At 42.2% G+C, this 26826-nt stretch overlaps 1 protein-coding gene across 1 annotated transcript; it reads left to right on the forward strand.

The window, feature by feature from the left end:
* The first annotated feature begins 806 nt into the window (after positions 1–806).
* On the forward strand, positions 807–26375 carry CFP (complement factor properdin). Its single transcript, XM_026711587.2, is given in 11 exon segments — positions 807–958; positions 9014–9164; positions 11531–11697; positions 13832–14002; positions 15724–15921; positions 16356–16529; positions 17528–17672; positions 17674–17714; positions 21095–21206; positions 24990–25129; positions 26103–26375. Coding segments are annotated over 11 exon segments (1383 nt in total). The 5' UTR covers positions 807–879; the 3' UTR covers positions 26108–26375.
* The last annotated feature ends 451 nt before the right edge of the window (positions 26376–26826 follow it).

Raw genomic sequence — 26826 nt, forward strand, 5'->3', positions numbered from 1 at the left:
GAGGTGGAATGATTGTATGATTGAGGCCTCCTATGGGGCATCTAAAGATCAGCTAGATTAATTACAGCAGAATTTGGGGTTGATCAGAGTAGAAGTTACATCAGGTGCATCCTTATCTTAACAGACAACAGATAATCAGAGTTGGAAGGGACCTTGTAGGTCATCTAGTCCAACCCCCCTCCCAAGCGGGAGACCCTATACCATTTCTGACAAATGGCAGTCCAGTCTCTTCTTGAAAGCCTCCAATGATGAAGCTCCCACAACTTCCAAGGGCAAGTTATTGGTTGATTGTTCTCACTGTCAGAAAATTTCTCCTTATTTCCAGGTTAAATCTCTTCCTTGTTCAGTTTCCATCCATTATTCCTTGTCTGGCCTTCAGGTGCTTTAGAAAATAGTTTGACTCCCTCCTCTCTGTGGCAGCCCCTCAAATATTGGAAGACTGCTATCATGTCTCCCCTGGTCCTTCTCCTCACTAGACTAGCCATGCCCAGTTCCTGTAACCGTTCTTCATATGTTTTAGTCTCCAGTCCCCTAATCATCCTGTACTTTTTCTAGAGTCTCAACATTTTTTTTATAATCTTGGTGAGTTATTTCCTGTTACTGCATTTAGACTATTGATGGTCTTATATACTGTGCATGCACTGTTTTACTGTGGACACACACATCAGAACTCCCTTCCCTTCCTATGTCCATTGTCCCTGGCCAGAACGGCCCCTGCCCCTTCCTTACAGAGGCTTTCCAAAAGGGAGAAATTAATTCAAGGCCTTTGAATGCCCCACCTACCAGGGCGGAGTCACCCACAGTCTTGGGACTTCCCCTGCTGCTCATTTAAAAGCCTTTCCATTTTTCTTATGCTTCTTCCTGGAGTTAAAACCCATCATGGAGACCCCAGAGTGGAAGAGTTTGCAGTTCCTCGTGATAGTATGCTGGTTTTTCGTGAGCCTGGAATCCCTTGCAGGTAAAAGGGGAAAGGGAAGAGAGGTCAGGGAAAAGTTTGTATGCATTAACCTGTGCCTTTAACATCACAGTAAGAAATCCAGCCCCTTGCCCTATTCTTTTCCATCCTTGGGGGAAAGTTTTATATCTATGTACCACCAACTAAGAGAAGCACGGGAACAAACCCAAGTTTTATAAAGTGGCAGTCTCAGTAACACTTTGCACTGGTCACTAGTTTTCTGTTGCCACAGCAGAACTGATGTACTTTGGATTAGTTCCATTGAAAGCAGTTCAGCCAGGGTTGTCTTCTATTCAGTTTCTGCCTGACCTGCACTTGTTAAACAGTGGGGAAAAGAAAGAAAGGAAAAGAAAGGAAAGGAAAAGAGAAAAAGAAAAAAAAGAAATATTTATGGGAGTCCTTGATGCTTAATGTTCTCTGAGCTTGGTTGTTGCCTTGCAGACATTTCATTACCAAACTAGGTAACATCATCAGTGTTAGTGATGTTGTGCTTCTGTTATCTAGTATGGATAATGAAACGTCTGCAAGAAAACCACCAAGCTCAGAGAGCACCAAGGACCCTTTATTTCAACCCCGAGCTACAAATATTCTCCTTTGTGTATTTATTTATATCCCACCTTTATTATGTTTATAAATAATGCAACAAACTTGCCTAATATTCCACTCTCGTCTTATTTTCTCCACAACAATAACCACCCTGTGAAGTAGTCTGGGCTGAGAGTGACTAGCCCAAAGTCACCCACCCAGCTTTCATGCCTAAACCAGGACTAGACCTCATGGTCTCCCGATTTCTAGCCTGATGCCTTAACCACTAAAACCAAACTGGTTCTCCATTCTACTCCATTCAAAGTAGAATGCTTTTTGGAGAGTAACTTAAACCTGCAGAAATGGAACTTCAGCTGAAAACTATAGCAAAAAATATATCCATGGAATTTGAGATGTCACCTCCAATGTGCTTCCCACGGATATATTGATTCTTTTTGAGTCTTTTGTTAAGAAATTGGATTAATACCTGGTTTCAGGTGAGACTGACTGCTGCCCAAGCAAAATCGATGTGAAATCTCTTTAGAAGTACTGATATTTAAATATCTATTTTTAGTACAAAAAATATCTATAAAACAGTCATAATTGATGCTTTATATTGCTATATCTGCTCAGGCACTGAAACTGAAATATTAAGACAAATTATTCAAATTATTCTGAATTATTATCTGAAATATCTAGGATTGTAGCCAAACTTTGTAATATAGCAATGGCAGTTAGATTTTCTGAACATGATCACTTGCCCATGGATGCTTAGCTCAGCCATAAATAATTTTTAGCAAACACTCATATTATGCACCTTTTTTTTGCTTTTAAAATTTTTTGTGTGTGTTTGGTCCATGATCAAATATTTTATGATCTATATTTTAATAAGCGAAAGCAAACACACATGGAAGAGAGTTTAGAGAACATTAAGAAAGGCTTCTGTCTGTGAATGAAAACCTTATATAATGTTAGTTTTTAATATGAACTTTATTAAAAGATTTTGGAAAAGGGAATTTAAAAACCAATAGAAACTAATATAAAGCTAGAACAAGAAAAGAAAAAGAAATAAAAGAGAAAGCTAAAAAGTGTAAGAAAGTGGGGGAGAGTAAAAGAAAAATAAACAAGGAAAATATACAAGGATATAGTTTCTGATTTTATAGATATTATAAATACAATGCTTACCACTTTCTACAGAGGGATGATAGAGAGCATTATATTATTGGTTGGTTGGGAAACATTACTGCTTTGGACAGGAAGGCTTTGCATAGAGTGGTGAGGAGGACAGAAAAGATTATTGAAAGTTCACTTCCTTCTATCAGGACATAGCATATAAGCGCTGCTTGACCATAGTGTTGTCCGTAGTGTTGTCAGGGTCTCTCTACACATCCTGTCTATGATCAGTTTTCATTGTTGCCTTCTGGGGGGAGGCTCTGTAAAGCAGAACAACTAGATTCTATAACAGCTTTATTCCATATAGTATTAACCTTGTTTTAACTCTCAAGTCTCTTTTTTTCCACTATGTATTCAAAATGGACAATGATCAATATAGGTTTTGGTGTCATTTTTGTATATCTTGGCATTTTTGGTGCTACTGCTGTTATTATATTATTGTTGTCTTGGGATGGTGACATTGTTTGGTGGGCGGCATTCCTTCTTTCAAGAGTGGAACATCGGAATTTCATATTAATGTGTTGTGTATACTGGTAAATGGCAATAAATCTTATCTTATCTTAATTGTATATTTACCTCTTACTCTGAGGTTACAAATTACTCTCTTCTTTCTATCCTGCCTCATCATCAAAACATAAACCATTAGGTCATTTTTCCTGGCATTAGGTATGCTTCCTAATTCCTTCCAGTCAATATTCTTTGGCTGATGGGATCCAGAGCATGCCCATCCTAGTGACCTAATCGGGCAGGGAGAAGCATCTAGGAGAAGGTGTTCCCTGAGGGGCCATGAAGGGCTTTAAAAAAAACAACCAGCACTTTGAATTGCATCTGGAAAAACACCGGCAACCAATCCAACTCAAAAAACAATGGTGTTGTGTGTGCCAAGTATCTGACACCATTTACTACCCATACATCTGCATTTTGTCCCAGTTGGACAAATGCTCTTCAAGGGCAGATCCACGTAGAGTATCTTGCAATAATCTAGATGTCACATCACAAGGGCATAAGTCACAGCAAAACTAGGAATGGGCACAACCGGCCTGCAACCAAAAGGTGTGCAAAACCCCTCTTAGTCATGGCTACTACTTATTCTTCCAGTAGAAGCTGTGAGCCCAAGAGGAGCCGCCGATTGTGCGCCAGTACCATGCCATCAAGGAGCAAAGCTGGAAAACCCTTGACACTGAAGGGCATAATTACCTAAAACCACACAGTCTTGCTTGGGTTGATCCAAAGCCCATTGTGCCCCATCCAGGCCCCATGCAGCCTCCAGGCACTGAGACAGGACATCCTCAGCATTACCCTAGAGTGGCAATGTAAAGTTGACTATGATGAGCATACTGATCTCTTTAAATCATCAAATCACCTCATTCAGCAACCTCATGTAGGTTTTAAATAAGAAAGAGGACCGAGTTCTGCAGCACCCCATAAAGTAGGAGCTATGGTCTGACTGTGGACATGCTCCTCCCCTAACAACAGCATGGAATTGACCCCAGAGGAAGGAGGAGAACCAGCAGAATACTGTGTCACCCACCACGTGGTCAACACACTACAAAAAGATGTTGAGACTGTCTAGAAAGAGTGCAGAGAAGAGCAACCAAGATGATTAGGGGACTGGAGACTAAAACATATGAAGAATGGTTACAGGAACTGGGCATGGCTATAGTGAAGAGAAGGACCAGGTGAGACATGATAGCAGTCTTCTGATATTTGAGGGGCTGCCACAGAGAGGAGGGAGTCAAACTATTTTCCAAGGCGCCTGTAGGCCAGACAAGGAATAATGGATGGAAACTAAACAAGGAAGAGATTTAACCTGGAAATAAGGAGAAATTGTCTGACAGTGAGAACAATCAACCAATGGAACAGCTTGCCCTCGGAAGTTTTGGGAGCATCATCATTGGAGGCTTTCAAGAAGAGATTGGACTGCCATTTGTCAGAAATAGTGTAGGGTCTCCTGCTTGGGCAGGGGGTTGGATTAGATGACCTACAAGGCCTCTTCCAACTCTGTTAATCTGTTGACATCAACACTTTTATCCCTCAACTCCCAAAAGGATACCATGATCAATGGTACTGAAGGCTACTAAGAGCAAGGATGGGTGCACTACCCCTATTCTGCTCTCACCAGAGATCTTCCGAGAGCATGGTCTCAATCCATACCCTGGCCTGAATCCTGTTTATTTCATTCAAAATAACCTGTATTTTTCTTGACTTTTCTAAATTCGCTGTCATGTTATTCAAACTAACTTCTAATAAAAGCTTTTCTTGCACTCCAAACCATTCCTAAATCAGTACATTAACATAAACTATTTTTGACAAATTCTTTTAATTTCTCTTCACAGTCTTCCATAATTGCTTCATTCTATTCCAATATTTAATTTAGTCTCCATCTAAAAGAATTAGATTTTCTTATATAAACCAAACTCACAGGATTATGATCTGAAAAACTCTTTAGTAACATCTGTGTTTTAGAAACCTTAGAAGCCAAATTATTTGAGATCTAAATTATGTCTGTTATTGAAAAAGATTTACGTCTTTCAGGAAAGTATGTGTTTTCACTTAAACTGCCATTTTTTCTGTCTGCATACATCAATCAGCTCTAAATTGTCCATCAAATAATAATAAAAAACTTTTAATAATTTGTCAAGAGTAACCTTAATATTTTTCTCAGAATTTCTGTCCAGTTGTGGGAAATTGTTCCACTCCAATTCCCCATCAAACATTTATATAATGTTAGATTGAACTGTAGGATTTCATGTTAATTGGAAAGACTTTCTAGTCAGTTCATCTAATATAATTGGTAGAAGTCTGGCAATTCATTCTGCTGTGCTCTCAAAATTTATCTATTTTAAAGGTTAGTTAAAGGTTATTTAATCTAATTATATATTGGGTAATTTTATTATTTATTATTCCTTGGGTTTACAGTATATGAGGAGTGGCACAATGGCTCAGTGGTTAAAATGCTGGGTTTGTTGGCTGGAAAGCCAGCAGCCCAGGTTTGAGACCGAGTCCCACGTGACGGGGTGAATTTCATTACTTGCCATAGCTCCTGCTCACCTAGCTGTTTGAAAGCAAGCAAATGCAAATAGATAAATAGGTACCACTTTGTTGGGGAGAATGACCGCAGAATCTTTTTGGGGACTGCTGGATCATGGCATTGAAATGGAGATGAGTGCTGCCCCCTATAGTCAGCGACGACTAGTGGAGTAAAATCCGCACAGACTCCTTTCTTTTCCTTACTGAGGAGCACATGACATGGATTTTGTAACTTGCTAACTAACATGTATTTTAATTTGATTTATTTTCTCTCTTTTTAAAATGATGTTCAGGTTTTGTTAGTTTCTAACAATTCTAAAACTACTAAACAGGCTGGAGACTAGCTCCAGATCAAGAAAGTTTTGTTGGTACAAATTGGGGTCTCTTTCATGAACTCCATACAACCTTTTTCCTTATAATTTGTGCCCCTTCTTGAGGACCATCAGACCTCATTTTAATTAACATGTATGATATTATGAGATGCCAATGTGTAACATATTTGAGTACATGTCACTGATTTCCTATGCAAAGGGGAGGTTACTTTTATCCTATCCAATCAACTTTCCTCTTGTATTTCCTTTGTTCTGTTGATTATTATAAAAAGGAATGCAACATGGGGCTCGAGATTCTCCTTTTTCATAGGGAGATACCACTTTAACAGGGTACCCTAATAAACTACTTTTAAATGATCTTCCAACTCGGTTGCTTATTGGGAAGGTAAACTGAGGCAGAACCTAGGATCAGATTTGGCTGTCAATACCATTGGAGCCAACAGAAATTACTCCTGTGAATAAACCTTACAATGTACTATGAAGTTCTTAGGAATATTTATTTTTTAAATTGCTGTATTGACATATAGCCTTCCAGCAAATAAATTATTAGTTAATATAAGGATATTATAATGATAAAAATTACAATGCGCACCCATAAAATCAATCTGTTACTTGAACATTATTTGTACCATAGCAGAAAGTCCAACTAACAGGAACTAAAAAGAATGAGTGGGTGTGTTGTGTTGATAATGAATTATAAACTTCTGAGAATATAAAAACCTGGTGTAAAAGTGTAAACTTCCTGCTTTTGATTCAGAAATAAATTTTTCCTATGCTCCTTTTTTATTGAATGCAAGCTCTCCTCTTTATTGTCTGTGTTATCAGACAACTGTCAACAACATAGAATTAGGATTTATAAATTGCACTCTGGAGCTAGCTTCCATAAATCCCGCCTTGAGATCTTTACCATCAGAAATAAAATAAAGCATGATGGTGTTTTTATGTTTACTACAGCAGAAGATTTCATAGATCAATGTCCACTTCCTTAGGCACATGAAATGTTACCCTTGCTTAGCTGGCAAGGGGAATGGGAACAACAGATACATCGCAGAGACACATAAAAAGCGCAGTTGGTGAGCATTCATTAAAACTGAAACATCATAGCTATCAAATGACTGAAGGAATCGGGGCAACTACGATTCTGCAAAGACCCTAATCTGATTCAAGCAGAAGGAAAGATAGAAGTAAAGGAGCAGAGCAATCCTGGTCCATTTAAAAAGAAAGCCCCAAATGGAGTAATTTGGTGTGGTTGAGTCTAGCCACCATTTAAACCCCCCAATGGACGTACTCAGGGGTGCTGCTCTCTTAGTATCTTGTGGGAAATTTAAAAAGTGACCACGTTCAGCAATTCGAGGTGATGGTGGTAATTGGAGGGTAGGGAGCAGTAATAGTAGACCTTGTCTCCAGAAGTTGCTCCTAGACCTCTCTTCCAGCTGCTTTTTTGTTTGGAAAACAGAACCGGTTCTTCCCTGGGATCTTCCAGTACCCCACACAGCAGTTTTTCTGCCCTTAACATCCCATCTCCAGAACAGGCAGAAAATTCAAGAGTCAGTCAAGCTCGCTCCCAAATGAAAAGTTTTTTTTTTTAATATCCTTTTCTGCAACTATGTGTTGCAGAAATCTACTCCTACATTCATAACAGACCTGGCTTTTCTGTTTGATGAAACAAAATGTGAGGCCTTGGGTTATTTCTCTATATTAATAATCTGGATATCTATGGAAAGCAAGATCCAGTCTGGGTTAGTCAACTGGACCAGACATTTAGCCTTTTGACTTGTGCTGGAGCCCTGCGAGAGAAGTTCTCTGAGGTGGATGGACTCTCTAGCACGAGCCCAAAGGTTCGGAAGACAAAACCTCTGGTCCCGGTGAGCAACCCAGATTGGATCCTGCAACATTATTGTGGGACACATACAGGGGTGGGATACAACAGGGTTAACTACTGGTTCGGGATTTACGAGGTTCAGTGATTTATGATGTGCTTCCCTGCATGCTGTAAGCTGCGCGCCTGTAAACCGCGCAGAGAAGCAGCCTTTGAAACAGCCCTCTTTTCCTGCTTTTTTAACTGCAGCTGTGCCTCATTCAACAGCTGAAGTTGAAAAATCAGGAAATAAAAATCAGAGCCCGGGTGGGCAGGTGGGCAAAAACATCAGCAGACATAGAATCGGTTCTATGTCTGCTGCTCTTCAGAGCTACCGCTTCTACAGAGGTGAACAGAACTGGTAAAATCCTACCCCTGGACACATTTATTTGCCTTCCTTCGCCTATGGAAAGCATTCAGATAGGGACTTGCTCCCTTTCATTTTTTATATGTCTATTTTATTTGTGTCCTAGGCTTTTTAAAAATGCAGATATTTGAGCAAAACTGACATTGATATTTTTATTTTAAATTTTTTTTATTGGACAAAAATATTAAAAACAATGAACGTGATGAAATCGTCCTGGCAAACCTATTTGTCATACATATCTATTGTGGATAGCATATAATACTAATTTACAAAATATATACATTTATACATTACAGCAATTTTCCATATTTCTAATCTATCTTAACATCCTTATCTTATTTTAATTTTAATTTTAAGTCCTTCCTTTCCCCCCCCACCAATGGTAAAATTTATCCCATACTTTATAGTATTCAGTCTTGTCCTTATTTTTTATTTCCAATGTTAATTTATCCATTTTGGCGCATGTCCATATCTTTTTAATTATCTCAGTTTCATTGGGAAGTGACAGTACTGATTTTGGATACCTATCCAACTAAGGGACTAATTGCTATTATGGACAACTAAATGCTCATGAGTATAGTTATGAAAGGTTGAAAATGGAAAAGAAACAACCACTCTAAGAAACAAGCATCCTCTCAGCTTTCTGATTTTTATTTTGCTGTCTTTTCCTTGGTTCTTACGCCTTCCTCTGGACCGTTCTGGTGTGGATAAAAATGTCTATCTCTGGGAAATGGCTCTCTGATCTCAGAGCTAAACTGGGTTTCCTTTTTCAGAGGCTGTGAATGTTCTGTGCTACAAAACTTTTGATGAAATCTCAGGGACCTGCAGTAACTTATTGGGAGATGGAGTTTCCCAGGAAGACTGCTGCCTAAACGATCAATATGGTTTCCAGTTGATTGAGAATGGAGCCTGCGAATCCTGCCGGTAAGTGAAACACCGACAGTTCTAACTAACTGCATATTTGTCATATGCTGCAGAAGTGGTCCTAAACCTACTATCTTCGAACCCTCCAAATATTGCTCATTGGTTGAGTGCTGGGCATCTTCCCTTAGGGTTGCTTATCTCATCTCCCCTGTAGGAAGAGAGGCTATAGGGTAGCCACATGCAATATGCATACAGCAGCCTGTAGTTCTCATTTGCAATCCCTGCTATCCAGAAATGGGATTCAAATTTTTAACAACCGGTTCTGTGGGTGTGGCTTAGGTGGTGGGTGTGGCTTGGTGGTCATGTGACTGGGTGGGCATCGCTTGGTGGTCATGTTATTGGCTGGGTGTGGCCAACTCAATATCACTCACATCAAGGCATGCATCTCCTCTGCATGCATCTCCTCTGCTGGCCTTTCATGACTGTGGGGATGTTGCAACAGTCATAAGTGTGAAAAATGGTCATAAGTCACTTTTTTCAGTGCCATTGTAACTTTGAATGGTCACTCCACACAAGCAAAGTACCAGCAAAGGAGGGGAAAAAAACTCCAGAGAAGTTCCAGAGACAGGAAGTCTAGTCCTGCCCAAGAATGTAATAAGGGTTAACAGAGAGGCAGTTTCTGTAAGCAACACCAGAATGTTTCCTTCCTGCCTTCCTTACAGGATTAGGCCAGTAATTTCTTCTAACAACCGGTTCTCCGAACTGCTTAGAATGTTAGCAACCGGTTCTAGCGGATAGGTATGAACTGGTAGAATCCCATCCCTGCTGCTATCTCCAAGCAGGGCTAAATAAGTTCCTTCCCAAACATTCAAAAGCTCCTTTTGGCCAATGACAACAATACTCCACCACAAGCACATTGACAGAAGTGTTTAATTTATGCCCAGGCTTCCCCCTTTATACTTGGCCCACCACTAAGGGCAACTTATTTAAAAGCCCTGGTGGTGCAGTGGTTAGAATGCAGTATTGCAGGCTAACTCTAACTACGGTCTCTAGACTAGAGTTCGATCTTGACAGAGCTCAGCCTTCCATCTTTCAAGATTGGTAAAATGAGGACCCAGATTGTTGGGGGACAATATGCTGACAATGTAAACCACCTAGAGCAGTGGTGGCTAACCTTTTTCAGCTCCTGTGCTGAAAATTGCACGTGCATTTGCACACACGCCCTTGCATGCCAGCACCCAGAAGGCAATGCGTGCTGGGGCCCCCCTATGCATGTGTGACTTCCCCACACGTCTCTGCGCATACACACGCGTCTGCCCCCCCGTACATGTGTGGCAGATACCTGACAGCCAGTTGTCGGGCGGAAGCACATGCGCAGTGGGGCTTTTCTGGGCAACCTCTCCCATGCCCGTAGAAGTAGCTCTGTGTGCCACTTCCAGCACGCATGCAATAGGATCGCCATCACGGACCTAGAGTATGCTGTAAAGCACTAAGGGCTGGTATGTAAGTCTACTTGCTATTGCTATTATTTCAATAAAATGAGGACTATAAAACATAAGAACAGTGATGCAGTTAGAATCAAAACCTAAATTAAAAAGTTATTAAAATTAATTAAAGTGGTTAATTTAAATATTGATCTGTGTCCATGAACTATGCTAAGCCACTGGTTTATTGAAGCCATTATGAGCCACAAGTAGCTGTAAACTTACTCTGTGTAAGGCAGTTTCCTACATTCCGATATATTTTTTTAAAATTTAATTTATTTTTGTACTTATAACTTCCAGATTTTTTTTCCATTCTCTCTGCCTGTTGTTTTATCTAGCACTGGATTTGGTTAAGTGACCAATGCGTAGCTTTCATCACATCTGAGTACAGAGAAACACCTAGAGAAACAAAATGTTCTATTTTAATTTCAGATTATTCCTTCTAAAGAAATGTAACAGCAGATTTAAGCTAAATGTTGTTCTTGTTCATTGAATTAACACTCTGGCAATCAGATCTTCCCCCCTCCACCCATGTTCTTTGTGGAATTATGAAAGACAGATACTCTTACATACAATTCCCAGTTAAATTACAGAACATGTCATGATGATCAAAAATTTGGACAACTTTTTGACAGATTAATAATGGTTAAGTCTACCCTGAGTAGAAGCTTGCTCATATCTCGCTCTCTTTGGAGGCGTCTGGATGGCAGCTACTTTGGGATCAAAATGGCAATGATGGGCCTTTCCTCTTAGTCAACACGGTTCTTGTTGGCTTGTCAACAAGAAGCTCCGACTACTGAAGTATTTGTTTTATTGTTGGGAAACAGGATGCTGGGCTAGATAGATCCTTGATCTGATCTGATGGAATCATTCATGGTTGGATTTTACATTATGGGGAAACCTTGACCCAAGTCAGTTATCTTTGCTATGCTTTTCCTTTAGCGGAGCTCAGTGGAGTAAATGGTCCTCATGGAGTGCATGCTCTGTCTCCTGCACTGAAGGTGTCCAGCGGCGCAGTCGCGTATGTTATGGCTACCATGAAGGGACATGTCCAACTGGCACACGTGACAGGGAAATGAAATCCTGCCTTCTGAAAGAATGTTGCCCTGGTAAACATTTTTCGCTCCTCTTGATCTTTGCCTAAGCATGAAGCTAGAAATGAGCCAGGGTCATATTTCTTTATCCTTGCATTACTTTGAATTTTGAGATTTTGCAGTCTTCAGAAGCAGCATTCTAAATTAGCTGGCAGTGTTACCTGTCCTACCCACCCATCCCCACCATTTTAAGTGATATTTCGAGAATCTCCCCTTCCAAAGCACCACCTGAATACTTATTCATTTATGCCATCTTGCTTTTCCTCATTAAAAAAACAACAACAGAAGTTGTGGGGGAGATGTGTTTGTGACATCACAAGTGTTAGTTTGTCAGCACCAATCCCAATCAACTTTTAATGCCATGTTCCAGGATGTTTCCTTTTTCTTTTTTGTAGACTGTACCCTGGAGAGAAAAAGGTACATGTGAATTGGACTTCATGAGCATCCTTCCAAATTTAGGCACTAGAGGGCTTTTGGTCTCTTGCCCACTTCAGTGCCAACAGCTTCCTATCAGCCTAAAATTAGATTCTCACAGTAGCTGCAATTTTACACCCATGTACTACCAGTCCCACTGAGCAAAACACAAGCTTATTTCTGAGTAACTGGACCAGACACAGTCAGGCTTAGCTTCAGGCAGAGCAACACCTCATCTTATTTATTTGAAATACAGGTAATCCTCAGTTAAGGATGGAAATTGTAACCGACAACTCTTGTCGCCAAGCAAGGTGGTTGTGAAGCATAACATCAGGTGACTGTGCCAAAACTACAATGGTCATTGTAGCAGTTTTGGTTGCCATTGTGAAATGAATTCCATGTAGTCATTAGGCGTGACATTATGTGATTGCCGTTTGTGACTTCCTGCCAGCTTCCCCGCTGATTTTTGCTTTGCTTGTGGGAAGCTGGCAAAGAAGGTCACATATGTCGATTGCATGACTGCCAGGATGTCACAACTATTTTCAGTTATGAACTGGTTGCAAGCACTAGAACCATGATCTTGTGACTCACTGTGATGGTTGCATCTATGAGAATTGGTTGCAAGGCTTCTCATTCAGCACTGTTGTATGTTCAAACAATCCCCGAACAAGTGGTTGTTAAATGAGGACCACCTGTATAAGCTTAGAACATTTTAGTTATATCCATAAATAACAATAACAATATTGCCCCCATAATGCTTTACAGCACACTCTGGGCATTTTACAACATCAGTATATTTCCCCCAACAACCTGGGTCTTCCTTTTACTGACTTTGGAAGGATGGAAGGCTGAGTCAACCCTGAGCCGATCAGGATTGAACTCCAAGCAGTGGACAGAGTTAACCTGCAATACTGCATTCTAACCACTGCGCCACTAGGGCTCCCATAGAGGTAGTCAATGTTTGAGGCACCCACTTTGAGAGAGTATGTAGGCAATGTGGATAATATTGGCTTTGATAGAATTTCTATAGTTTGTGAAATAAGGTTATTAATGAACTAGAAAGAAGAAAAGCACCACAAGCATTCTAATTTTTCAAGTCTTCAGCAACTCTTTTGATGGGCAGAAAAACTCAAGACAAGTGTTGGCTTGGGGTGGTAGCTAAATTGTTTTTAAAGAGAATTGCAATAGACAATTGAAAGCAAGCAAACAACACCTTTAGGTTTTGATTTTTCCATTGTTTTCCTTTAATAGGTGTAATCTGAAGACAGATTTCTTGGTTTGATGATTTGCACAGGACATGGTTGATTCTGCGTGGAACAAAGATCCCATGTTTTTGCATTTTTTGGGCACAGCTCCAGAAAATGATGGCTAATAAGCCCACAAATGACCATTTCTTATGTGATAATTTGTTTTGATACTTTCACTTCCTCATGTGTGTAAGTTTTTTGAAATTTCCCCCACTCCCCCAAGGAAATGGGTTTTTGCAATTTAGTAATTCCTGTGGTTTGATGTGGATTGCTTTATATCAGGAGTTTCCAAACTTGGCAACTTTAAGACTTGTGGAGTTCAACTCTTAGAATTCTCCAGCCAGCATAGGTGGCCAGAGAATTCTAGGAGTTGAAGTCCACAAGTCTTAAAGTTGCCAAGTTTGGAGACCTCTGCTTTATATTATGTCCAAGGGCTGATGAATCTCCAGGGTGCCCGAATCTTGATGTCAGCTGTTCTTTCCTTGCAGTGATGGGTGGATGGTCAGAATGGAGTTCCTGGGGACCTTGCTCAGTGACCTGTCGAACTGGGACCCAGGCAAGGGAACGAACTTGCACCAATCCAACTCCTGTCTGTGGAGGCACTTGCACAGGATACAACAGAGAAACCAAGACATGCGATACCAGGCAGATTTGCCCAAGTAAGTTGGGATAGAGAGGCAGTTTGGTGTAGTAGTTAAGGCATATGTTGGAAGCTAGAAGACCGTAGGTTCTAGGCAGGGGTGGGATTCAAAAATTCCAGCAACCGGTTCACTGCCTGGCTGCTGGGTGGGTGTGGCCATGGTAGGCATGGCCTACCAGAACTTCCTGTTTCTGGCTTCTGGTGGGCCTCCAGAGCCTAGGAGAGACCGTTTTTGCCCTCCCAAGGGTCCAGAGGCCTCCCCTGGGCCTCTGGGAAGGCGAAAACAGCTTCCCCTGGGCTCTGAGGCCCACTGGAAGCCAGAAACAGGCCCATTTCTGGACTTCCAGAAGGCCTGTTTTCCACCCTCCCAGAGCCTCCAGCGGACCCTGAACTTACCTCCTTGGAGGGGAGGGGAGGGAGGGGCGGGGCCAGCTGGTCAGTTGAAATACCAGTTCGGCAAACCAGCTGTAACATTAACATCCGGTTTGCCCAAACCGTTCCAGACGAGTAGAATCCCACCCCTGGTTCTAGGCCTGCCTTAGTTCCAAAACCATCTAGGTAGCCCTGAGCCGGTCTTTTTCTCTCAGGCCTAGGAAGCAGGTAATGGCAAACCACTTCTGAAATCTTGCCAAGAAAACTGTAGGGACTTGTTTTCTGGAGTTGAAGGCATGTATGTACAAACACACAAACACACACACACACACACACACACACACAAATTGGGGTAAATAAATACTGGAGTGAAAAGTACCATGATGGAGAAAAGGGAAATGTTTACTAGAGATTGTATTTCAATCTCTAATTTAGAGTGGGCAATCCACTCTGCATATGGCTTCCCTGAATGTCCCTTCTCAAACATTACTGGATTTGGGCTGATGGGCAACCATTTGCTGAAGGTTTGACAACAAACTGTACGGATTCCAGTTTCTGACTGAGGGTAATTTCACTGGCTTCCATTCCCCACTAGATAGGAAAAGGTTAAATAACAACTTCGTAATTATGCAAAACACCAGTGATCTCTTCAGTTTTACTAGCAGATTAATACAGGGTGGCTTTATTTGAAGTTGTTGACAAAAATCAAATTCTTCTTTAGGATTGTAAGATAAGAAACAACCAATAAACTTGATTTAAGGTTAAAAGACCTAAAACTGATAAGGATACAGTTGACGATTTCATAAGGAAGCTGTGACATTTTTCTGGCCTGGCTCACAATCTCCAGATTTGCAGCAGAATTTCCTTCCAACCATGAATTTTTGGTTTGTCAATTTTTTAAAAAGTTTGTACACTTCCTTTGCTATGGAAAGAAAAGGAAGGAAGGAAGGAAGGAAGGAAAAGGAAGGAAGGAAGGAAGGAAGGAAGGAAGGAAGGAAGGAAAGACAGACTTTGAGAATGGGGAGATAAAAGGCAATAAGAAGAAATAGAAAAGTTATGTGTGTACTAAGGTAGTTAAACTTCAACTCCTCTAACTTCAGCTCTCAGGATTTTGCAAAATGAGTTCAACCCTCTTGGGAGGAACCAGCTGGGGAAATCTGAATTAAAGGAAATCTCTGTGGTAGATCAGTTTGATCAGATCAGTCAGATAGAGTCGTATTGAAACCTGATAGAAAGAAGACAGAATGAACCTAACATAGCAAAAAGAAGTTTGACTGATATGAATTGTATCCCTGGTCTCGTCCTCAAGTTTTTTACCCAGTGTCTTCTGATTCTCATTCTTCTTACATGTTCTTCTTCTCAATGCAGCTCATGGAAACTGGGGCAGCTGGGGACCCTGGCAGCCCTGCTCCCACACTTGCTCGATAGAAGGCTCAGCCAGACAGCCTCATCAACAACGATCCCGTCTGTGTAACAACCCCCCGCCTTCTTTCAGCCCTCCGGGCAAGCCATGTCCAGGACCAAGAGAGGAATCCCAAAGCTGCACAGGACTTCCCTACTGTCCACGTAAGAGAAGGAAGCTAAGCTTTCAGCCATCCTCAGCCAGCAGGATCTAGAAGGCAACTTAGCACTCCTATGAAGATGCTCTTTCCTTTTATAGGGGGCCATAGGACAGCCCTCTCAACAAAGCAGAGGACCAGAGGCCGTGCTCCTTGGGGTCTTGGGCCAACTAGTTCCAGGCGAATAGATCCATTGGCCCATTCGGATTTGCTCATATTTTGAAACATACTAATTGGTCATTTCCATTTGGCTTGAGGAGAGCTGCACTCCAGGACATCTGGAAGGTGCCAGCTTCAAGAAAGCGAGCCCCAGTTACTTTTTAAGAGCAGGAAAGATGTAATATGCTTTTACGGCATTTCTCTAAACAAGTATGGGGCCCAGGAAGTTATGAGGATCTGCCTTTTCTCCCCGCTGACTCTACCTACTGTTTTCTCCCACAGGGGATGGCAACTGGGGTGGCTGGAAACCGATGCAACCCTGCACTGTGACCTGTGGGGTTGGCCAAATCTTGCAGAAGCGTCTATGTGACAACCCTTCACCGAAGTATGGAGGGAAGAATTGCCTTGGGGAGGACGTGCGTAGACAACCCTGCACCGTTAAGGTGCCCTGCCCAGGTAATGGGGAAAACTAAGAAGGTCAAAGAATTAGGAAGAACCTCTGAGGGAGTAATCCACAACTGAACACAGAGAGTTGCTTCTAAGGTAGCTGAGATGCCCCATCCCACCACCGGTTATGCAACTGTTCTGTTCTAGAAAGCTTTACCCAAGTTGACTTTTGCATACATTGGAATCTAAATTAGATGTGATTTCTGATCAACTAAGGCAGAGGTCTCCAAACATGGCAACTTTAAGACTTGTGGACTTCCACTTCCAGAATTCTGGGAGTGGAAGTCCACAAGTCTTAAAGTTGCCAAGTTTGGGGACTCCTGAACTAAGGGATGGGGTAAGCTGAACACTGTGAAACAGGACTGATGGGTTTAATGGTGGGTCTCTTGAGTCAGAACCATATTTTATGCCTAGTCCTTAGTACTTCTGAGCTAGCAACATCAGATGTCTTCAGCAGAGTGGTACTGTTATTCCTTCTCCCTCCTGGGTACACAGCGAGAGATAGGACCAAGATATATAGGGAAGGATGCAGTGGTGGGATTCAATTTTTTTTACTACCAGTTCTGTGTAAGTAGCTTGGTGGGTGTGGCAGGGGACGGATACTGTAAAATCTCCATTCCCTCCCCAACTCCTGGGGGAAGGTTACTGCAAAATCCTATTCCCTCCCTACCCCACTAACCTACTTTCCAGCTCTGTTCTCCTGTGCAGGACAACAAAAGAAGATCCAGCCAATCAGCTGGGTCTCAGGAGGCAGAGAATAGATGGGGGCGGGGCCAGTCAGAGGTGGCATTTGCTAGTTCTCTGAACTACTCAAAATTTCCGCTAGCGATTCTCTAGAACTGGTCAGAACCTGCTGAATGCCACCTCTGGGGGGGATGTTCCTGTAAAACTGTGGGTGGCTTTGGGCTTAGATTCTTGTCTCTCAGAAAATCTGGCTAGAGAACTGCCCCCTGGCCCTCAACCCTTTTCTGCACTGACCAGATCTTTTTTTTAAATATTTCCCACAGTGGACGGTCATTGGGATGAATGGGGTCCTTGGACGTCTTGTAGCCGTAGCGGTTTTGAAATTGAGTGTGACGAAATCCCCGCCTCTCAGAAAAGAAACAGGAAGTGTATTGGACGGCGCAATACTGGCAAGGCTTGTGAGGGATCGCATGGAAACCAGGGTCTGCTACAGTTTCGAAGGATGCCCTTGTGAGTATTGGGAATCAGAAAAGGTACAAAGAGCTTCCTGTTCTGACCAAAGTTTCCTAGACCAGGGGTCGCCAACCTTTTGGACCTCAGGGACCACCAAACTCATAATTTTAGATCCCAGGGACCACTAACCGGTTCTGTGGGCATGGCCTAATTTGTGGGTGTGGCTTGGTGGTCATGTGAATGGCTGGGCATGGCTTGTATGTAAATATTATAAATATTTATATAAATACTGATTTTTTTTATAAAAAAGAGCAACTTTTACCCCAAATCAGGCAAAGCAGGCAGGCAGATTGAGTTGCTCACAGAATCACAGATTCATTCAGAGATCTATCTGCCATTGGCTAGCTCCGTCTGTCACATAAAATTTGCCAGCAAGCAAACTCACAAAATTAACTCACAACACACGATGCATGTAAATATTGAAGGTTTTATAAAAAAGACCAACTTTTACCCAAAATCAGGCAGAGCAGGCAGGCATTGAGTTGCTCACAGAATCATTCAGTGATCTATCTATCTGCCATCGGCTAGCTCAGTCTCTCAAATTTGCTTGCCGTGAGTCTGCACTGAATTTGCTTGCAAGCAAACCTTCAGCCTAAGGGAGGTTCGGCTGTGCTAAGCCAAAGATCTAAAGACTACTTAGAAAGCAAGAAATCCAACCATTTCCTGCTTCCAAGCCAATCTAAATCTCCTGGCACAGCAGAACAGATGATGGCTGGAAAAAGGAAAAATTTAGCAATTTAGCAGGCAAGTTTGCTGGGTAAGGAGTGAGTGGGCAGGGAGGGTTCCCGCGGGCCATGTGGGTGGCGCAGACTTGTGTTTCTGCACAGCCTGGATTAATTGCTTTGTGCGGGTGCTCTGGGGGTGAGATTTCTCTGCGGCCCACCAAAATTTTCTCACGGCCCACTAGTGGGTTGCAGCCCACCAGTTGGCAACCGCTGTCCTGGACTGTAACTACGCACACACTTATTTTCAAAACAAGACTTATTTTATTGCAATGTTGGGAATTGTTTTCATTCCCAGCTGTAATTAATCTCAAACAGTTCCTTGAGATAAGCACCCACCTTTCTTTTCTGTGAAGTGCTGCCAATAACAGGTGTCAAATGAAGTAGGGGAAAAAAACCCAAACGAAGTACAAAGAGCTTCAAGAATGAATCTGAACCGAACGAACGACTTTGCTTCCTGCAAAGGTTTCGTCATCGTTGCCTGTCCTTTATATTTGATGGGAGGGGCAATCACCTCCCAGCCTTACTCCCAAATCGCCCCTTTTGTTTCAGCTCCTCTCGCCTTCTAGCAGCTCTGCACACACACTCACTGGGAACAGGATCCCCTGGGTCCTTGGCCTTGCTGCTGCCAGACTCCGGAGGCTCCGGAGGCTCTGGAGTCAGCACCCCAGTCCCAGATGGTCCTGGCCTCATCCCTGCATTGGATGCAGAACCCTTGTCTGAGTCCTCTCCAGACTCCCTGACTGGTCCCTGTTCTTCCCCACTGTCCGATTCTGCTGCCATCTGCACCCGCTGCTGGCCAACCACAACACTTCCATGTACCAGAGCAGTCTTCCCCAATCTGGTAGGCTCCAGGTGCCTGTCAATTACTAATCTCATTTTACTAATTACTAGTTACTAATACAATTACTAATCTTAAAGAGCTCACTGTCTGGGAATTGAATTGCAGGCCATCTGGAGGACTCAGAAGGTGGCTTAGTCTGTTTTTCTCTTACACAATCCTGAGAAACTTCTAAGAAGTAACAGGGATTCCACTGAAATGTGTTCTGAATATTAAGATCCTCCTAAGTGAGGGGCACATGGCATGGATTTTGTAATTCGTTAAGTAACACAGTTATTTTGAATTGTAATTTCACTTATTTTCTATGTTCAGACTCATTACAGATTGGAATGTAGGAAAACTTGTATCCTATGTTTGTATGGACTCATTAGAAAGCTTTTAACATTCCTAAACTGAAAAGATAATTTCACAGAAGGATGTCTGGATACTGTCTTCTTATAAGAAACAGTTTCTTAGTTTATTAACAGTTTATTAGATAATATCTGGTTCTCTACATTCAAACAAGCTTTGTGGTTGATTTACTGTGCAGGGAGTACAACCAACCAACTTTCTTTCGTTTTTCTTTCTTGTGTTAGCTTTAAAAAGGAATGTAACATGGGAATCAAGGTTCTCTCTCCTTTTTCAGAGAGAGATCCCACTTTTTCAGGGGATAAAGTAAATAATAAACTGCTTTTAAATGACCTTCCAACTCGGTTGCTTATTGGGAAGTTAAACTGAGGCAGAATTTAAGGCCAAATTGGGCTACCATAAGTCCAGGTAGAATTTATCTTTTTTTATCTTCTTGTGAGGATATCTTTTATCGTCTGAAAAAGTTCAGGGCTCCAGCATTTTGTGCACGAACTGATGCACATGGTGAGGTCAGTGCAGTTAGGGAAAGCAAGAATTCTACAGAAGTAGGGATTAATTTAGAAGGGCTCTTTCTGCAAGTTTGCAGCAGAAGCTAACTGTAAGCAGAATTCACTGACTGGTTCTCCATAATATCATCTAGAAAACATTCTACCTGCAGAATTTTGCATTTAAAATGGCATCAGAAAAACATTATTGTATTCATTTTTAAGTGACAAATAAACAGTTTCATCAGTAAATACAAACAATGCTTTTAAAACAGCAACATGTAGATAAGGAAGAAGGATTGCTCACTATAAGCCAGTACTGTATTCAGTTAACTGCTCCTTTTGTTGTTCATAAGACAAACCTGGGAGCAAATTCTACTCACCTCATAGCTGACTGACTTTCCATGACTTCTATTTATATTTCCCAATTCCAAAATTCCTACCTCATCCATTCACACTTGTAGGGGGATTGTGCCACCCTAATGCTGTATATGTATTTGACATATAGTTTCATTATATTATAGTAAAGTAGAATCAATATCCTATTTGCCCTCTAAGTCCTCTAAGAATGTCTTTTTAGCCCCCATCGAATTTCACAAGAAATTTGTGGTTGAGGGATAGCAACTGGCTTAAAGTTTTTGAGTGGCTATGTTTACATGATGCCCTTAGCTAGTTTACTTACAAACCTAGGAGAGTCATTCAATGTGTTTGGTTAGTTTAAACTGGGGTAGATTGTTTATGGGAGGCTTACTTTATCAGGCAAACATAACTCATCTGGTTGATTAATGGAGAGCCAAAAAGTTGCTTAATATAGTAATCAAGTTACACATGTCTGAATTCTATGATAAGGCAGGGATTCCCACTCATGTCTTTCTGGGCCCAGCCTGAGATGTCAATCATGGTCCTATATTAGATAAAGGGCAGTGCTGAGGGCTGCCCCCTGATGAAGCCTGTTGGTTTGATTGGTGTGTTTCTTCTCAGTGCCGGGGACCTGGTCAGTTTGGAGTCCTTGGGGTCTCTGTGAGCCAGTCTGTGGACCTGAACCTAAAAGAACTCGTAAGAGAGTCTGCACGGCCATCTATCCTAATTTTTCGTAAGTCTGAAATCTGGAAGGAAGGAGGGTTGGAATAAGAACAGTTTCAGTCAAAGGTTAGGACTGCCCTACTGTGTCTGAACTTTGCGCTTGAAGTGGAAAAGAATGAAACTTTGATTTTGGGTTTTAATGATTAGACCAGGGGTGTCAAACTCAAGGCCCAGGGGGCCAGATCTGGTGCTTCTGCCAGCGAAAATGGGCTCCAGAGCTCAGTTTTCAGCTGCCACATCCTCCTGCAACCCTCTGTTCTGACCAAGGCTTCCTGAGACCGTAATTAAGCACACACTTAGTCTAAACAACTCTTGTTTTATTTCAGTGCTGGGAATTATTTGCATTCCCAGCCCATAATGAGTCCCAAACAGTCCCTCGAGATAAGCACCCACCTTTCTCTCCTTTGAATTGCTGCCAACAACTAAAGTGCCAAATTAACTGTAAAAAAACAACCGAAGTACAAAGTCCACACAGAGCTTCAAGGTTTAATTCAAACAGAACAAATAACTTTGCTTTCTGCAAAGGTTTCTCTACCTTTGCACCTTCTTTTACCTTAGGGGAGGGGCAATCACCTCCAAGCCTTACTCCTGAGTCGGCCCTTTTTTCTCAGCTGTTCTTGCCTTCTAGCAGCTCTGCGCGGATGCGCACTGGGAACAGGCTCCCCTTGTTCCTCTGCCTCGCTGCTGCCAGATTCTGGAGGCTCCGGAGTCAATACCCTACTCCCAGATGGTCCTGGCCTCATCTCTATATCAGACGCAGGACCCTCATCCAAGTCCTCTCCAGACTCCTGGACTGGTCCCCATTCTTCCCCACTGTCCGATTCTGCTGATGTCTGCTGGCGAACCACAATACCCTCTGCCAGTGAAAATGGAGCTCCTTTTTCACTGGCAGAGGGTTGCAGGAGGCCGTGGCAGCCAAAAACAGAGCTCAAGAGCCTGTTTTCGCTGGCTGAGCACTTGGGCAACCACAGGTGCCCCCGACATGAGTGACATCAAGCTGACCACGCCCCCCTGGCCACACACCCCCAAGGTCAAACACAACCCTAATGCCACCCTCAATGAAATCAAGTTTGACACCCTGGATTACATTGATAGATCCTTATAGAAATGGCTAGCTTATATTATTATGAAAAAAACAAAAAAGTTGTGATTTGATGTTAATGTCTTATTTTACTGCAACAGAGAGAGTCGGAAGTCAATGCTTCTTTTTCCTTTTCCTAATCTTTCCTCAATTCTCTTCCCCCTCTTCCTCCCCATTGCTTTCCTATTTACTTTTGTATTTTGTATTTTATTTTATCATATAACTCAATAAAAAATGTTCAACTGGAAAAGAAAAGAGGCTAGAACTGCACTAACATTTTAAATCTAGTTCTTAACTCTTGGATATTTGTTGCTACAGCTCAGTCTACTTGTTTTTATGGCGTTAGTTCAATAATGGTCGTTCCGTTGCACTTGCCATCAGGCAGAACTTAGAAGGAGATCCTGCTCATACCTTCATATGTATGAAGAGCATATTCTGACTGGGGATTTTCAGCATTCCTAAAAATTGCCCAAAGCAGCTTTTCCTCTTTTGGAACCTTTCCAAATGGTTGAGGATTGATGGGGATTGCAATTCTAAGGATTGCAATGTGCGAGAAGGTGCCACCTTAGAGAAGGCCAGTAAGAAGAAACCCTTCTGCCCTTTGCAGCATCTCATTCTGAAATATCCTCAAAGGAACAAGGGAAACCATAGTCTGGGGGTGCCAACAAGTATTTGGGAGAGATGTTTTTCATGCCTCCTTCCCAGAGGTGGTATTCAGCAGGTTCTGACCAGTTCTGGAGAACCGGTAGCAGAAATTTTGAGTAGTTTGGAGAACCGGCCAGTACCACCTCTGACTGGCCCTGCCCCCATCTATTCTCTGCCTTCTGAGTCCCAACTGATCAGCTGGGTCTTCTTTTGTTGCCCTGCACAGGAGAACGGAGCTGAAAGCAGGTCAGTGGGGTGGGGAGGGAATGGGGATTTTGCAGTAAACTTCCCCTGCCACGCCCACCAAGCCATGCCCACAGAACCGGTAGTAAAAAAATTTGAATCCCACCACTGCTCCTTCCCTGTACCCCTTAAGTACTTTATGCAAACATAAAGGATAATGCTATTGTTTCCCCTGGGCTGAAGTATTACTGTACAGATAATTTGGGGAGTTTCTGCATGTGCATAGCTTCCTTCACAGTGTGCAATTTTTTTGAGCCAAACTAATGGGTAGAACCTGATAGGCATCATCGCGAGGACGAGGGTTGCTACATTCTTTAGCAGACTTCTGGTTCCCCTGGGGGACTTTAATAATTGCTGGGCTTGCAGGGAAGAAGCCTTCGATTTGGTTTCCAGGTTAGAGCTTCCTATATTTGGCAGTGCAGCTCCCAGTTCTGAATGAGAAGAGTCAGACCGGCAGCCGTTCTGGAGTCTTTATCGTGAGCATCATGCCTTGATCCAATCAATAAAAAGCAAATCCCAAACCCTTAAAAAGGATTGTAGGTGTGACATCCAAACAGTTCTGCCTCTCTGACAGGGGCAGCAGCTACAGCTTTTTCTCAGATATATATAACAGATAGAAAGGCAACAGATTAAAAAAAGAAAAAGAAAGAAGGAAGAAAGCCAAATCACCCAAACCCTGCCCATATAACCCTGCCCCAAAGTTATATATATTATATGTTTTATATATATATTTTTATAATATATATAACTTTGGGGCAGGGTTTGGGGTGATTTGGCTTTCTTCCTTCTTTCTTTTTCTTTTTTTAATCTGTTGCCTTTCTATCTGTTTGGTCTTCTTGCTTTCTCCCACAGCTTTCTTATCAGGGAAGTGCCTCGCTCTCCTTGATGTCCCAGGAACAGTGGCATTTGATGCTCAGAGCACAAAAATGAAACCAGTACAAAACAATGGCAAATTTCCTGAGCCAGAAACCCTTTTTGTGCCCCCACGGCCAGCTCTGCCATGAGTCCCAATGAAATAGCCACTGCTAGAAGGTGGGGAGCAGCAGCACATTGTTGGAAAGTGGGAGCAGATCTGACACGTTGCCCACCTCTGGGTCAGGAGAAGACAGTACCCCACGGCAAAGACAAAATGTCCGCTGCTCATCTGTGTACCACCTTGTTCTGCCCTAAGCAGCCAGTAGGAGGGTTGTGTGGGGTCTTCACGTGAGCTTATCCAGTTAAGACTGCCAAGAATGACATTCAGGTTTGGGGGTATTGGGAGAAGAGGGTCTTTAACTTTGTCCCATTAAATCCTGTCACAAGGCAAGATTAGGGCTCTTCTCATTGTACACATGTAAATGGTACAGTGCCTCCTGGCTCCAGCAGCCAGGAGGGGAGCAGAGACGGAGGGGATTCCGGCCATGGTCCGGCTGTCCCTGGCCTTCCCTTCTTGAGGGCTGCAGCCCCCATGGGGGCAAGGTCCACCTGTCTCCTGCCTCCCGTCTCCTCTGGAGCACTGACAATAAAGGTAATAATAATAGTAATAATTATATTTTCTTAATGGTGTCGATCAACGTGTTGTTTCCTTGCTCTTAGCAGTTTCTTCTGTTAGTAGTGGGGACAGTAAATTTGAAACACTGCAGGAAGCTAAGACCTTTCAAGGAAAGACCATAGTAATCTCTGCACTACAACCTGTAGCATCTTTTAGAGCAGTGGTGGTCCCCAACTTTTTGGACACCAGGGACCGGTTCTGTGAAGAGAGGTTTTCCCACAGACTCTGACACTCTCTCTCTCTCTCTCTCTCTCTCTCTCTCTCTCTTTCTCTTTTTTTTTCCTGGGCTGCAGAAAGGTGATGCCAGCAGAGAATGGGAAGGAACATAATATAACCTTTTCGGGAAACCCGAAGCCTCAATGTAAGCAACTGGAAGGACAAGAATTGGAAGTGGTGGAAGAAACACGGTGCCAAAATGTGCCTCTTTGTGAAGGTGAGGAGGTGACAGTGAGATTCCCTTGGAGGAGAAAAAAAAAATCAAAGCTTCATATGTGTGCTCATCTCAGGAGGCAGGGGGCAAATTGCACTTCTTATTCTGGGCTATCTTGGGAAGCATCATGGACAAATCTGCATTCCTGTATTTAGGAATGTTTTGAAGCTGCTGGCATTTATCTCTGGTTATAGAGATAGCAATAGCACTTAGACTTATATACCTCTTTATAGTGCTTTATAGTCCTCTCTATTTATTTATTGCCCCCAACAACCTGGGTCCTCATTTTACCCACCTGGGAAGGATGGAAGGCTGAGTCAACCTGGAGCCTGGTGGGATTTGAACTGCCAAATTGTAGGCAGCTGGCTGCAGCAGAAGTAGCTTGCAGTACTGCACTCTAACCACCGTGCCACAGAGGTTCCTATGAAATGATGCCTATTCCAAGTCCAATTTTCCTGCAAAAAAAAAAAAAAACTGGGGGGCAGAGGGAGTGTTCAATTATGCACACGAGAATGCTCCTGTTCTCCATTGGATTGGAAATTTGCAATCCTAAGGGTTTTGAGTATCAGATAATTGTGGGCCTGTGGGCCCTCTGCCCAGATTCCATTTTACAATACAACTTGGGTGGCAGGTTAGTGATGAATGTAAAGGAAGCATTTTTTGGGGGAGAGGGTCGTCTTTATTCCTGCATCAAAGGCTAAATCCTGTTAAAGAACAGAGAGCCGATTGGAATCTGCTTGTGGAGTTCTGCATGAATTGCTCTAGAGCAGCAAGGACTTGACTCCTGCTTATTTAACGAAGGCAATTACACAAAAGCATTCCCCCAATTCCGTATAAAGCTGCTAGGATAGAAGACATTTAAGAAAACGGTTGTTTTTGATGTCTGAATTCAAATGTGGCACTGATTATTCAAAGTAGGACTGGACTTCCTGTTTATTCCAACTCCTTTTTTTTTTTTTTTTTTACTTTCTTGTAGATTGATTTTCCAGAACTGGAGGCTGTAAATTGCGGTACTGAAAATTCCTGCAAACCATAATGTATGCAGCTGTGAGAAATGCTGACTTTGCTTCCTATGATTTTTGCACTCATCTTTTTTGCACTACTGCTTTTTTAATGATTAAATAATCACAGGGTAATAGATTACATTGCACTTTTGTCTCTTCCATATACAGTAAAGGAGAAAAAATGTATGTGTTCTGTGTTGTGTTCCTGTTTTTCAAATGCTATAAAGCATACTTGATTTAAAATATTTTTTAGCATTTCATCTATATTTACAGTTTAAAAGGTATAGTTCAGTGTGCGTTAAACCAATGATCCCTCATTTAAGAGTTCCACAAGAGTTACAGATATACTTTGACAAAGGAATCAACTTGGCATCAGAATGTTTTACTTGTAGATACAATGAAAAACGCAGTGAACATATAGATGTGCTGAAAAATAGATTAGACAGTTTGTTCTAAAGCCATAAACACATGTAAAACAAAAATCCATCTTAAAGATTTCATTATTAAATGAATGGCATTGTCAGCCACCACTTCTTGTTTGCTTGTGCTTCACTGCTGTGAAGTGACAGACAGACACACTATAAAAAAGATGACAGACAAACACACTATAAAAAAAGACTCTAGAAAGAGTGCAGAGAAGAGAACCAAGAAGATTAGGGGACTGGAGGCTAAAACATGAAGAACGGTTGCAGGAAC

This window comes from Pseudonaja textilis, chromosome 2, assembly GCF_049901715.1.
Source record: "Pseudonaja textilis isolate UNSWEBS1 chromosome 2, rPseTex1.2, whole genome shotgun sequence".
In the NCBI taxonomy this organism is placed as follows: domain Eukaryota; kingdom Metazoa; phylum Chordata; class Lepidosauria; order Squamata; family Elapidae; genus Pseudonaja; species Pseudonaja textilis.